We start from the raw sequence: 14,766 nt of genomic DNA on the forward strand, positions 1-14,766 counted from the left end.
TACCCTCAAACTCATGTTATTTTAAAGAAATTTTTTTAAATGGAGCTTGTTTCAAATTTATATTTGTTCAATGTTGAACAATCTAATTCTTGTTTGTTGTTAAGGAAAATGTTCATTATTTATTTAATTAACTGGCAAGGAGTAGGAAAGCCCATAACTCAAGGCCCAAGGCCTTGTTTGGTAATTGAGGCGAATCTTTTAGCCACCCAAAATAATTCTGACCCAATGCAGAGATGGAGAGACAGGGGCCGACGAAAAAATGGCAGATCAAGTTTTTTATTTCAATAAATTAATACAAAGATAAATTAATATTTTTAAAAATTTGCTAATGGTCATATTGAAATAATTTTAATTTATAATACAATATAAAGGCATTCTATCAGAAAATACTAAAAATCAAATTTGATTTAATTTATTTAATGTAAGTTTGAATTAAAAAGTTTTTAACAATATTAATTATGGGGCTACAAATTTATAAATAAAAATTTAATTTGAAGACACTTTAAATAGTTAGGCACACACAATTACATCATATTTGTAGAAATTGAATTGTACTAAAAAAAGGTAGCGAATATACTATCAGATTGAGTGTATCAAAATATGATATTTTCATACTGTAATTAGGGGTGTGCGCTGTATAATTCAAACGATTTGAAAGTAAAATTATAAACTAAATCGTGAATGGTGAATTGACAAGCAATCAAATAGTGATTTGGGACAATTTCAATTTACTAATTGATTGAAAAATAATCTTAAATAATTATCAATCATTTGCATGATATATAACACTAATTTACATAATATTATATATATATATTACACAAATTAATTTTACACACTAATTTGTAACAAATTTCATATCTTAAATTTCTCTCACACTAATTTTTATGTTAATATTTCATTAGAGGTTAAACAAAATATATGTATTAACACTATGGAAGAGTGGAACAATTTCGAAAGTGAATCATAAATTTCAAATAGCGGATCAAATTAATCCGCAATTGGCAAATGAATCAATATAAATTAGACAATTTTTATAAATTGGATAGTAATATTTTGCACAGTCCTACCCATAGCGTACTAAAATATGACATTAGCATGATTAGAACAACACGATATGATGGAGAAGCATGAACTCTTACAACTGTTTTTTTTACATTTGGGCTTAGCCTGGAAATGAAATTAGCCTCATTTGGGCCGTATTTTTTCCCTTAGCTTGGGCTGGGTTGGTTGCTTTGATTGCTTTGAACTGTCGTTTCAAAACAAAAGCCTCAAAAGGTTTGGACTGTTTGTGGACAAATATTTTTTTTTTTTTTTTTATAATTTTAATTATTGTTATTCATATATGATATTAAGCCTAACGAATTAAATTTATAATGAAGAAGATCAAATATAACATATAATTAATAAAAAAAAACTCCTAAAGAGAGAAAAAATGAATAGCATTGGTACATATAGGTTGAGAAATTCGAATTACCAACCTTCTAGTTTAGAGACGGGTTTGTAAAGTTTCATGTATGATTCTTCAATTAAAAATAAAATAAAATCCCAAACTTCATGCATGTATATGTATAATGTACCTGTGTTCGAAGGGCAAGCATGCTAACGTGTGTAATTGAAAAAAATATATCGTGGTGAGAATAGTGGGCAATTGAATAACAGTTTTTGTTTGGTTATTTTTTTGAACTTTTCAGTCCTAATGCAAAGGCAAATATTTGAGAAAAATCTAGAGTTGTAGATATTTTTTTATATCAAATTAAGTGACAAAACTTCAAACGTAATGAGTTATGTACTTTATATAATATATTATAATAGACTGGGGCGCAGGCACATTGCGACCAAGAGGGTTACATGCCCCCTCAATTTTTGAAAATTGCACTTTTATTCCTATTTGAAAAATAATTAATTTCTAAAATTTAAAGTATGTCACAATTTTTTGTATCTCATCTTCTATTGTTGTTTTTGTTTTTATTTTTTATTTTTGACAAAATTTTTGCAAAACCAATAGGGTTAATCTATTAGTTAGAATTCTTGAATTTTTATTATGAGGTTAGAGGTTCAAATATCTCAATCGGATTATTGATTGTATTTTTCATGTTATTTATTTATGATTTTTCTCTCTTATTTTGAATATATTTATTTATATCAGTTATATGGTGTATTAATTTTCATTATGATTATAATTCATTAGTTTCATTATAACATGATTCATTAATTAAAAATAAAATACAAATTCTGTTCGAGAATAATTTCGGTAAATTAATTACATGCGAATTTACATGCGAATGAATAAAACAAATAAAAAAAAAACTTACAACTTTATAGCAGATTAAACAATGGTATGAAAATGTAATTGAGGCCAGTGTATGGACACTGTGTCTTTAAGACAGAATTACGCCCTCTCCACTGGTGCACGAGATCAATGGCCGTCCTGTCTCCAGGATACAACAATCACCACATACAGAATTTGCACTAACTCTACGTGTACAACGAACCAGAATATGTGCTTTATACTCTCTCAAACTTAAACTCTAAAAATAGAATATGCAAGATGAATAGAGAAGGAAAAGGAAGACCTGGAAAAAAAAAAATGTTTTCTTTCTTAGAAATAAAAAGGATGGAGGACTGCCTTAATATAGGCAATGGAAACCTGTTATGGAAAGACATGTCTGTGCAATTTGAAAACATGTCCGTTGATGTCCGTTGCAATCCATTGCAATTTGAATATAAAATTCACACTTTCCAGCAACAAACTAACATTAATTCAAACAATTTGGGCCCAAGAAAATAAGTAATGGGCTTGACCCAAACCCAACTTATCTAGGACCTTATATATATTCTCCAAATTGTTCATAATTTTCCTGTGTAGAAAATGATGCAACACCATTTTGAGAATTTCCGCAAACATGTCTAATGTTCATAAACCTTACTTAGAAGTCAATTTTCTATTTACCTATAAATGGTTTTGACTCACTAATTATATAATCTTGTTCACCATATAGAACGAATACATTGCTACTCGAACCCTCAATAAATGACTTGTGGGTCCTATATAATAATTAGCATAAAGTTTCCGAAACATCAGAATTTAAACCATTTTTCCAACAAATTCCTATAATTATAATTTGTCACTCTAAATATTTAATTTTGCTAAAATATTTTCTTTTAAATTCTATATTATTTCTCTCTTTTCTTTGATGTCTTTCTCTTCCACTTTTTTTTTGGGTGGGGGGAGGGGGGTGTAATTTTGTCATTCTCATTTTTACCAATAGTATGTGAACGCATTTTAAATTATAATAATCATCACGTGCACAATTGAAATAGCAAATCAAATTAATAATAAATAAACAATTAAAAATAAAAAATAAAAAATAAAAATAAAGCAAAAAAATTAACTAACTTGAGCATAACTTAAAAAATTTAAATTTGAAACTATGTTCATTTTAAATTGTTTTACCCTCAATTAAAACTCAAAATTATTTGTATTGTGGTAGACCGCTATAACCTTAACTCAATGTTACCTCTCCTAAGTCAAAATTCTGGTTCCGCCACTGATGATAGATATATATCACATACATGGATCTAACTAATGTATAATCTTGATGTACATGTAAATAATATTTTTAAAAAATATAAATTTTTTTATTATATTCATTTTCATTTCATATTTACAATCTTTTAAAATTTGGTAAATTACAAATATACTCCCTGGGATTTGCTTAAAATATGAATTGCCCCATGTGGTTTAAAAAATTACAAATACCTCCCTATTAGAATTTTTTATTTAACAGAATTAATTGAAAAAGTAAAATTTTTAATTGTTCACCTATACAATAATAAAATTATCTGAATTATTAATTGAAATAAAATTTTAACATTATTAAAAAATGTTAATTAACTTAATGATTTATTAATAAAATAAATTTTTTATTATGAAATTAAAAACTTTAAGAGACATAATATAATTTCTAAAATCACATAAAATAATTTATAATTTAAATAAAACTCAAAAAGTATATTTGTAATTTATCTTTTAAAATTCTTTTAAAAAAAAAATCCATTTTATACAAGTGACACTCCTTCCAAAATTACCAGACAACAAAACTACAATTCGGTGTTTCGAGTCATTTCATACTCATCTAATACAATTATTTTAGTAATTCGATGAGCTCAAGTAAGATAAAAATAATTAATAATAATAAAAATAGACCAACACATATAATAAATTTGAATAAAGGACATTTTCCTCCTAGTATACCGAGGTCGGGCCACGTACTGAACCTACAAGAGACAAACTTTGCTCTAAATATTTCAAAATATATTTGATTTTGGAGAAAAATATAATTGGCAAGTTTCGGGTATGGGCACTCCTATGCCCAATTTTAAAGGCTATCAAAAGTTATTTTTAAAAAAATAGTCAAGGGTAATTTTTATTTTTATTTTTATTTTTTAAGACCAACTAAGACAAAAAAATAAAAACAATTATCTTTCTTACTTTTATTATAATTTTATATTTAATTTGTTAATTAAAATAAATAAAAAATAGATTTATATGCATCACGTTATCATCTTCCTTTCACTAAAACAATTTTACTGAAATTATAAAAAAAAAAGAGTCCGAAATCAAAGGTCTAAGAGCATGTTTGTTTTGAGGGATAAGAGGGTGGGATTGGATTATTAGGCCTCATTTGGGAACAGGCTATTTTAGTAACTTTTTGACTTTTTACGAAAATATGTGCAGAAAAGTAGAGAGGTGATGTAACTAGTTTTAGTTGGCTTTTTGGCTAAAATAATCAGTCCCCAAACGAGGCCTTAGTCCCACCGGACTAATAGTCCATTGTTTGTTTGAAAATTTTTACTCCGGATTAATAGTCCATTCGGACTATTAGTCCCACAAACATGGGACTATCCTATCCCATGGGGGGTGTGGGATAGAAACCATGGGATTGGTATCCCATGGGATTATTTTGTGAAATGTCCATTTTACCCTCCATTCTATTACTTAGTGAACAATTAGAAAAGGATAAAATAGTCTTTTGAACATTTATAAATTATTTTTTTAGTGTTGTTAATTTAAAACTATATATTAAATAAAAATTTTAAATTATAAATTATAAATTAAATTTAATTAAAAATAATAAATTATAAATTATGGCCTTATAAATTAAATTTTTTTAGTGTTGTTAAAAAATTAAATTTACATATTAAATAATTTTTTTTAGTATTGTTAATTTAAAATTATATATTAAATAAAAAATATAAATTATAAATTAAATTTATTTAAAAATAATAAATAATAAATTATAAATTATGGCCTTATAAATTAAATTTTTTTAGTGTTGTTGAAAATTTAATTTATATATTAAATAAAATTATTTTTTTATTGTCGTTATTTAAAATTATATATTAAATAAAAATATAAAATTTAAAATATAAATTTAATTTAATTGAAAATAATAAATTAAAAATTGTGACCTTATAAATTATATTTTTTTAGTGTTGTTAAATTATAAATTATATATTATAAGGGTAAAATAGTCTTTTGAACATTTATCATTATTCAGTCCGTCTAATCAAACATTGGATTTACTAAAAATAGTCCAATCCAGACATCTAATCCCATGATTAAACAAACATAGGATACAAATCCAATCCAACCAAATAGTCCCGGGACTAACAGTCCGATGGGTTACAATCCCCCTTATCCAGTCCGTCCAAACAAACATAAGGGGATAGAGGTTGATCTTTGGATACAGTGAGTTTGATTTTTTCTTCTTTTCTTTTCTTTCTTCTTCTTCAAAATTTTATTGTGAAACTATAAATCACAATATATACAATGTTTGATAAGATAATCAATACATCTCCAGTTACATAATAAAAGCAAGAAGAAGTTACAAAAAATAAAAATAAAAATTAATACATAAACACAGGAGTATAATTCTCTTGAAAAATTAAATTTTAAATTTTAAATTATCAATATGGTCATTTGTTTTCAAATTACTTTTACCATCTCCATACCCCTCCCTTTGTTTCTCTGCTCTCTCGCTCACCTCTATGGAATGACAACCACCAGCCCTTAACTCACCCTTCTAGTTTATACAATACATATATACATAGGAGAATTTAATTATACAATCTCATATTATATATGCTCTTAATTATATTATTTTCTTCTTAATTATAACATTATTTTAAGATATTTGATTATGATTTTTTTGAGTTTGGTTATAACTTTTTTTTATAGTTATGACTAAAAAAATATAAAATTATATTATTTCTTTCTATAATTATAAAATACATATAATACACACTCTTTAAAAGGTGCGCACCATAGTCTTTCCCCCACTCTTTTACTACAACCATCTTCTATCACAACCTGCCAACTATTTCACCATTTTAAAAACTTAAAGATTTTTTTGGTTTTTGCCGCAAGATAAAATGCTAGTATGTTATGTCTTTTTTTTTTTTTGGAAAGGCAAAAAAAAATCAATTTATTATCTTATTTACTTATTTAAATTAAATTATCTCTTTACTTTTTTATATATTTCTTTAAAAAAAATAAAAATAAATAATGAGTAAAAAAAAGCACTTCTCAAAATAAGATAGAATTAGATTATTGTAACAATTGACATCACTGCATTGACTTAAAACTAAGCTTCACGTAACAAGACCTAAATACCCCTCTTCTGATCACTTGAACTAAACCACAAGTAAAAGATTTAGGATTGTTTGGGAAAATGCAAAATAAGTTAATTTTTTTTATTTATTATGAAGAAAAATAAAAATAATGTGATCTAAATAGATTAAAAAATTAATAATTTAGATTATAAATCATCTTCAAACGAGACCTTAATTTGCTATCATAGTAAAATCTTTCTTTTAATGGATTCGTTTGGGATGTGGGGTGATTTTTTGACTATTTTAACATGAGGTTATAAAGTCTCATATGGGATGAGTTTTTTTATAAAATAATTATGATTTTAATGTGATATTTTATTTTATTGACTTTTTAATCTATTTTGTTAACTTATAACTATTTTAGTTCTAAACCACCATGACCAATGAACACAATATTTATAATTTCTCCTAAACATGAAGGAGCTATAGGCTCCATTTGGGAAGATGGGTTAGATTTAGGTTGGGTTTGGGTTGGGTTTGAAGTGATGTGTTAGAGAGGTGATGTGACTTAAATAAGATGATATGACTTAAATAGGATAGTTACTTTTTGACTTTTTGTCTTTTTTCAATTATGCCAAACTTGGCCTTAGTTTGGGACTATTTTAATCACAAAAAAATAAAATAAATTTTTTAACTCAATAAGATAAATATTATATCAAATCTATAATCATTACATTTTTTCTCTCACAAAAAGTCAAAAAAATAAAAAAATCATTCTCAAATGAGACTTTTTAACCTCATACTAAAATAACTAAAAAATTAAAAAACCAACTCACTTCTTAAACCAACCCATAAAGTAGCGGCAATTTAAGCCTTATTTGGGGTATTTTAAAAAAGTTAAAAAGTTAAAAAGTAACTATCCACATCATCTTATTCAAGTCATATCACCTCTCTACCACATCACTTTAAACTCAACCTATACCTAATCTATATTTCATAAAAAATCAAAAAGTACATTTATTTAAATTATTCCAAAGAACCCCTTAGTCTAAAAGAAAATGATAATATAAAAGTGTGTAATGGGAGAAAAATTATTGATAGGTCTTGAAATATTATGTGATAGTATTTCTCACTGATTACTAATTATTTTGTTTTTTATATTTTTTAATTACTTCAACATAAAATTATAAATCTCATTCATCTCATCAATTAAAATACTGTCACATCCTCCACCAACCAATAACTTCTATTTATATGGGGTGCCCAAATCAAGTGTCCAAAAAAGGTGTCTTGTATTTTGCAGGAAAAAAAAAGAGAAAAAGGTACACATAGAGGTGGGCAGTCTTCCCGCCATAAACACCACCACTACTCCTCTGTCCCCGGATTCGGCACCACACCCAAACGACAATCGTCTCTCTCTCTCTCTCTACCTACTCTTTCTCTCTCATCACATACACATATATGATATATACACATACGGGTATTTTGTATTGTCTGGATTTTTCTCTATATATTCAGAAAAAGGACACTCTTTTTAAGCTAAAGCTAGCTCTTCTATATATTCAGAAAAATTGAGAGAGGTTACTCTGTTTTCTACTGAATTTTTTTAGAGAGACAGAGAGAGAGAGAGTGAGAGGTGGTGGTGATGAAACCTGCATGGCTAGAAGGTTTAATGGCGGAGGAGACATTCTTTGCAGCATGTGGGGTCCATGAGAACCGGAGGAAGAACGAGAAGAACATCTTTTGCTTGGATTGTTGTCAAAGCTTTTGCCCTCACTGCCTTCCCTCTCATCGCTCTCATCCTCTGCTTCAGGTATATATCTATATATATAGTCACTCATTATAATTATTTTAGCTTATTAATTGTATGCAAATTCAATTCAATCCCTTTTTGTTCACCAACACTGATTCTTTACTGGGTAACTTTGAATTTTGTGGTTATGCTTTCAAATGGTACAATTTATATACTTGAGGTTTATTCTGTTTTTTTTCTTTTCTTTTTTTTTTTTTTTTTTTGAGAGAGAGAGAGAGAGAGGGAATCATCAGATGTTTTTTGACCTCAACAACACTAATTCTTTACTGGGTAACTTTGAATTTTGTGGGTTTTATGCTTCACATGTTACAATTTCAGTATATGTATATGTGTGTGTGTCTGTGATACAAATTCAATTCAAACCATCTTCGTTTCTTTTTTAAAATGTTTTTTTCTTTTTCTTTTGACCTTTTCATGGTGTTTTTTGACCTCACCAACACTGATTAAGTTTGAATTTTGTGGGTTTTATGCTTCAAGTGGTAAAATTTGTTGTTTGGTACCTCTTTTTTAAGTCCCTAGTGTGGATAAGTGAAATTATGCATTGATTCTCAAGAATTTTGCAAAAATTCCCAGTAATTTTCATGAATTCTCGAGTGTTTGGCATGCATGGTCTTTTCAACAAAATTTCTCCTCTCAAATAAATTTGTGGTTCTATGTGGAAACTTCACTTTGTTTGGATTTTCTTGGAAACTTTATATTCTCTTTATACAACACTCTTGTTTGGCTAATTTTGTTAAATCTCTTCTTGAAGTTGTTGTTTTTCTTGAGTGAATTCACTCTTCTATAAATTTTCAACATCAATTTGCTCACATAACTGTACACTTATATTATGTACCTTATAATTAAAGAAAAAAATAACATTAAAAAAAATTATAACTAAATACTGTATGAGAAGTAACAAAAGATCTTATGAGTTATAATTAAAGAAGAAAATGACATAATTAAAGGTGCATATGATACACCATTTCATGGAGGTGTATACTAGAATTTCCCATATTGTCTGTATGATTTCTCTATTTTTAATTTTTTAATTCCAATTTATGATTTCCTCATGCTCTTTTTGGATTATGAATTTTGGAAGAGATTTATGTTGGAAAAAGAAATGTAAAAAAAAAAAAAAAAGTGTAAAAATAAAATATAAACAATAATTTTTTTCATATTTGTTTATTTTTTCTTTTAATTCTATAAATTTCAATTCAAATTTAAAATTCAAGAACAGTTTAAACAGGCTTAGCTAGCTTAACATAAATTTTCTATCATGCTTTTGTTATTTTGTTGTTCATTCTTAAAGGGAAATTTAAAAGGGGAAAATCATATCATTCTTTGGACTTTGATTCCATATTTATTAGTTTTGTTTTGTTCCCTATATTTCGAAGATTTCCTTTTTATCCATTTTCTCTGCAATGGTCCCTTTCCTGTTGCTTTCAAGAAAGGGAAAGTTTGACCCAGTTGTGTTTTGTTTTTACTTTACAAGCTCTCAATTTCATATTTTTTATTTTTATTCTTCTATGTTGAATTTTTATATATTTTTTTAATTGTTAAAAAGAAAAACACTGATGGAAAGTTGGTTGCCTGGCCTAACTTTTCACCACAGTTGTGAGGTTGTTGCAAAAGCTGAAGAATTCACCTTACCTAACCAATCACAAATATATATATATATATATATATATATATATATATATAAATTACAAAAATATAACAAATTCATAAATTTGACATAATTATATTACTTAAAATTTAAATTTTTAGAAGATTTGTACTTACATTACACCATCAATCATACTGTTAGAAATATAGATGAAAAAGGATTGTGACATGTATTTTTTATTTAATTAAGACTTGTATCTGTATAGGAACTACAATAGTTATGTTAAACTTAAAAAAATTATTGTATACATTTTTTGAAACTGGATAGTAGTTAATGTCTTTTATGCAATGTACTAAATAAGTATATTTATTCTTTTATTTATTATAAGTTATCCTATTATTTTTTTATTTTTTTCATAAAAAATCAATAAATAAGTAAATCCTAAACCAGCCCACATCAATTAAAATCATAATAAAGAGACTAATTAACTGAATTTAGAGCATTCACAAATTATTCAGTGTGTTTGGTTTGAGTTTTCTGGATTGAGTAAAAATTCAGTAAAAACAAAAAAAAACGAAAAATAAGAAAATATATTTTTTGAAAAGTATTTTCTGAAAAATGAAAACAAACAATAAAAGATGACAATCTTTTGCGAGTGTAAATTTGTTTTTTTTACACAGGAAAAAGTTCACACTTTCATAGTATTTAAATATATTTGGTCAAATTGATTGAATGATAATTTTTTCTATTTTATTCGGATGGTGAAAATATATATATATATATATATATATATAAAGAAATTTTGATGCCATGTGACAGGTGAGACGATATGTCTACCATGATGTTGTTAGATTGGACGACCTCGAGAAGCTCATTGACTGTTCCTATGTTCAGGTATATATTTTTTAATGTTATATAAATTAATAAATTTAAAACGGTGATGATATATGAATTAATTAGTATACATATTACTATATTAATCAATATTATAATATTATTGTTGATTATATTTATTATACAAGTTATAAATATTTAAAATTATACCAATAATATTACATAATCTGTTAATATATTAATGTGTACATTAATTAATACATATAACATTATTCAATTTAAAAACAAAATTTATTAATTGATACATCGTGTAATAATAAAGTTTAAAGAGTTGAAAACATAACATACTTCAATAATATGATAGTTACTGTAACTTGAAAACAAAACTCATTTCAATAATACAAGAGTAATGTTAGAAATTTTAAAATTAAATTTTTTGTCAAGTGTCTCTTGTATGGTGTGGGTCTCATATTAATATTTGATAAAAAATTTAATAAATTTTTTGAGGTCTATAACTTTTTTCATAATATAATGAGTGACATTTGTTTAGCAAACCAAAATGAAATTGTCTTAAAAATAGTTTAAAATAGTAAGGGATCGTTTGGCATTGACCTTTTTAGTTGATTTTTTTAACTTTTTTGACTTTGTTAGTCTGAATTTTTTTTGTTTGTTTGGTTTTTTTGTTTTGGAATGACAATTTTTTTTTTCTTTTTTTTGTGATTTTTTACTTTTTGGCTCTTTTGATTTTCTGTTCTTTTATTATTATTCTATTTGTTTAATTGGTGGTGCTACAACATCAATTAGTGTACTAACTAATGTATTAATATTAGTTATGATATTATTATTGACCTTACTTATTATACAAATTATAAATATAAAAAATCTCTTAAATTTTGTCACATTATCAATTAATATACTAGTTAGTGGACTAATTGGTGTATATAAACATTATTCTTGGTTAATTTTAATGTTATTCCTTGTTTGGCAGCCCTATACAATAAACAGTGCAAAAGTGATATTCTTGAAGCAGAGGGCACAGTCTAGGTCTTGCAAAGGCTCTGCCAACTTTTGCTTCAATTGTGACAGAATCCTTCAGGATCCTTTCCACTTCTGTTCTCTTTCATGCAAGGTCCATTTCCCTCTCTTACTCACAACATTTTATTATATTTAATTTTTTTTAAAAAAATAAATGATTTAATTTTAAAATTAATTAACGACAAATATAATAAAATCATATAAGTGATTTTATCAAATCAATTTACTTAATAAAATGAGCAATCAAACCATCAAAATCGAAGCTCACGTGCTCGAACTGCACCGGCTAAGTTCTAATTCTAAATATATTTTCTTTACATAGTAGCACACACCCCGAGTCTCTCTCTCTCTCACACCCCCTTAGGCCCCGTTTGATAAGTAATTTTTTTTGTTAAAAAATTTTAAAAAAAATCAAAAAATCCATAATTTATATCAAAAAGTCAAAAAATTTCTTTTCTCTCTATTTTTTGCACATCTTTTCGTAAAAAATCAAAAATCATTCAAAACATGTTAGTTTTTCTTACATCATATTTTAGTTAAAAAACTAAAAAGTTACTAAAAAAGTCTATTCTCAAACGAGGCCAGGACATATTTGGTTGAACGGACTAGATAAGGGGATTGTAATTCACCAGATTATTAGTCCTGGGATATATTGTCCTCGAATTATTTGGTTGGACTAAATTTGTATTCTGTGTTTGTTTAGTCTTAAGATTAGATGTCTGGATTAAACTATTTTATTAAATCCTATATTTGTTTGGGATATTATAAATGCTCAAAAAATTATTGTCCTTTTGAAATATTTACTAAATAATAGGAATATTAAATCTGAATTATAAATTTCATTTAATTTTTTTACTGGAACTTTTAAAAAATTAAATAAATAGAATATTAATAAAAATTACATAAATTTATTTTAATTTGTAGTTGAGATTTTTAAATTTTATTTTACTTTACTAAGTACAATTAATACCATATGATTATTAAAATAAATAATTTAATAAAGTATAAATAATTTAATAAATAAATTTTATTTTTTTAAAAAAATTAAATAATAGAGGGTCAAAAATGTAATTTCACTACTTAATTGTGTCCCATCCCCAATGAGATAGAATAATTCTATAGATTTGGAATTCATAGTTCGGTACAAAAATTTTGAATTAAACAACGGACTATTAATCCAGATGAACTATTAATTCAATCCCATAGTTGAATCCTTCCAAACAAACGCTATCTTCGTTTTAACCTTAATTATTGAAGTATACCATATGAACGTTACTAAGAAAAAAAATGCAATGGAATATAGGTTGATCATATGGTGTATCAAGGGGAAGAATTATCAAGAATCTTATACCGATTTGACGAATCCGATTTCGCCTTCTCTCAGCTAGAGGGGCTCCAGATGGATGGCTCGGATCTAGTGGTCGACGATGACGGGCAAATTACCCCCAACTCCATCCTAGAGGACCCATTACAATTCAAAGGCTCGGCATGCTCCAGCAATTCCATGGGCAATTCTGGAATTTCACATGATCCCGAGGAGAAGAGGAAGAAGAAAGGGAGTGGTGGATTCCTCCCTGGGATTGTTCTCTCCCTCAGCAGCAGAAGAAAAGGAGCTCCCCATAGGTCTCCTCTTTCTTGAACAAAAATTTGTACTAGGTTTCTATTTATAAATAATTATGTTATTAAGTTCATCGATGCTTCATATTTATCTCGTGCAACGTTATTGCATGGGTAATGTTTGTACCGAGTGTTATTTATGATTTTTTTTTTCTACGTCTTTTGTAATTTTTTTTTTTAATCGGAATCAGCTCTAGACAATTCCATTACTGACCATAGGTGGTTGTGGAGAGAGACTGTAATTGGAGAGTTAGGCTCTCGACTACACCAATTTTGTACCGGTGTAGTGGGAATGTCACATATTTATTTGATATTTATGTATTTTTAAACTAAGTTAATGGAATTGTATTATGTTTGTACTTCATATTTAACCTTTTGTTACATGTATGCCTTTATTTTCCTTTCATTATAATTTATTCTTTATTTATTTTTATGTAGTGCCTTGTTTTGGCAATTTGACCATAAACTACAAACACATTGAGATTTGTTTAAAATATAAATTATTTTTTATAATTTTGAAAATTACATCATAAATTATCAAATTAATTAATAATTTTTAATGATATTAAATTTTATTTTAATTAATAATTTAAATAATTTTATTATTGTATAAAAGAGCAGTTAAAGTTTTTATTTTTTTAGTTAATTTTATCAAATAAAAAATTCTAACAAAAAAATATTTATAATGTTTTGAATCACAAAAAAAACCTATATTTTAAATAAATTTCAAAATATGCATTTAATTTACCAATGCTCACTCCCATACGTACAGTCTTTTTTTAAAACTGGCTGATGAGTGAATGTCGTTGAGGTAGGGGGTGTGGTTAGCACTGGGCGCACGATAGCAAAGACGGAAAAAAGTCACGCAGGTGAGTTTTGTACAGTTAAGCTACCGACGTGGATGCGTACGGTAACCCTTCCTTCAGAAAAATTATTAATTGGTCTAAGAGACTTCGGTCGTGCTCTTTGCTAGTCACAATTTTTCATGTTTTCTTTTATATTTTTTAATTATTTAATATAAATTTGTGAGCTTTATTCTCTTTATTAATTGCAATATTATTGGGATAATACATTAATACTTCCAAAAATGATTAAAATAAATAAAATTATAGTGTATATAATTGAATAAAGGCCAAATTACCACTAAATGGTAATTTTATAAAGTTATTACAGTTTGTGAAAAAAATTATATTTTTAAGGAGAAATTACCGAAAAAAATTAAATTTGATCTTTATAACAAAATAAAATTTTAATTTTATCA

The 14,766-nt window shown here is 26.3% G+C and overlaps 1 protein-coding gene across 2 annotated transcripts; it reads left to right on the plus strand.

Moving 5' to 3' along the window:
* The first annotated feature begins 7,977 nt into the window (after window positions 1–7,977).
* On the plus strand, window positions 7,978–13,876 carry LOC114261654 (protein RGF1 INDUCIBLE TRANSCRIPTION FACTOR 1). 2 transcript variants are annotated; one of them, XM_028201941.2, is made up of 4 exons: window positions 7,978–8,431; window positions 10,839–10,913; window positions 11,842–11,982; window positions 13,192–13,876. In XM_028201941.2, exons 1-4 carry the CDS (start codon window positions 8,264–8,266, stop codon window positions 13,525–13,527), a joined length of 720 nt encoding a protein of 239 aa, XP_028057742.1. In that variant the 5' UTR covers window positions 7,978–8,263; the 3' UTR covers window positions 13,528–13,876. The 2 variants fall into 2 exon arrangements, with proteins under 2 accessions (XP_028057742.1, XP_082742181.1); XM_082886055.1 differs by having other exon boundaries at window positions 7,990–8,431; window positions 13,273–13,876.
* The last annotated feature ends 890 nt before the right edge of the window (window positions 13,877–14,766 follow it).

The sequence above is a fragment of the Camellia sinensis genome, chromosome 9 (assembly GCF_055761805.1).
Source record: "Camellia sinensis isolate YWXY chromosome 9, ASM5576180v1, whole genome shotgun sequence".
NCBI lineage: Eukaryota > Viridiplantae > Streptophyta > Magnoliopsida > Ericales > Theaceae > Camellia > Camellia sinensis.

Excerpts from the sequence above, each read along its gene's own strand:
- LOC114261654 (XM_028201941.2), top strand. The coding sequence starts at position 8,264 with ATGAAACCTGCATGGCTAGAAGGTTTAATGGCGGAGGAGACATTCTTT. Across the intron at positions 8,432-10,838 it reads GCTCTCATCCTCTGCTTCAG|GTGAGACGATATGTCTACCA; the intron begins GTATATATCTAT and ends GCCATGTGACAG. Across the intron at positions 10,914-11,841 it reads TTGACTGTTCCTATGTTCAG|CCCTATACAATAAACAGTGC; the intron begins GTATATATTTTT and ends CTTGTTTGGCAG.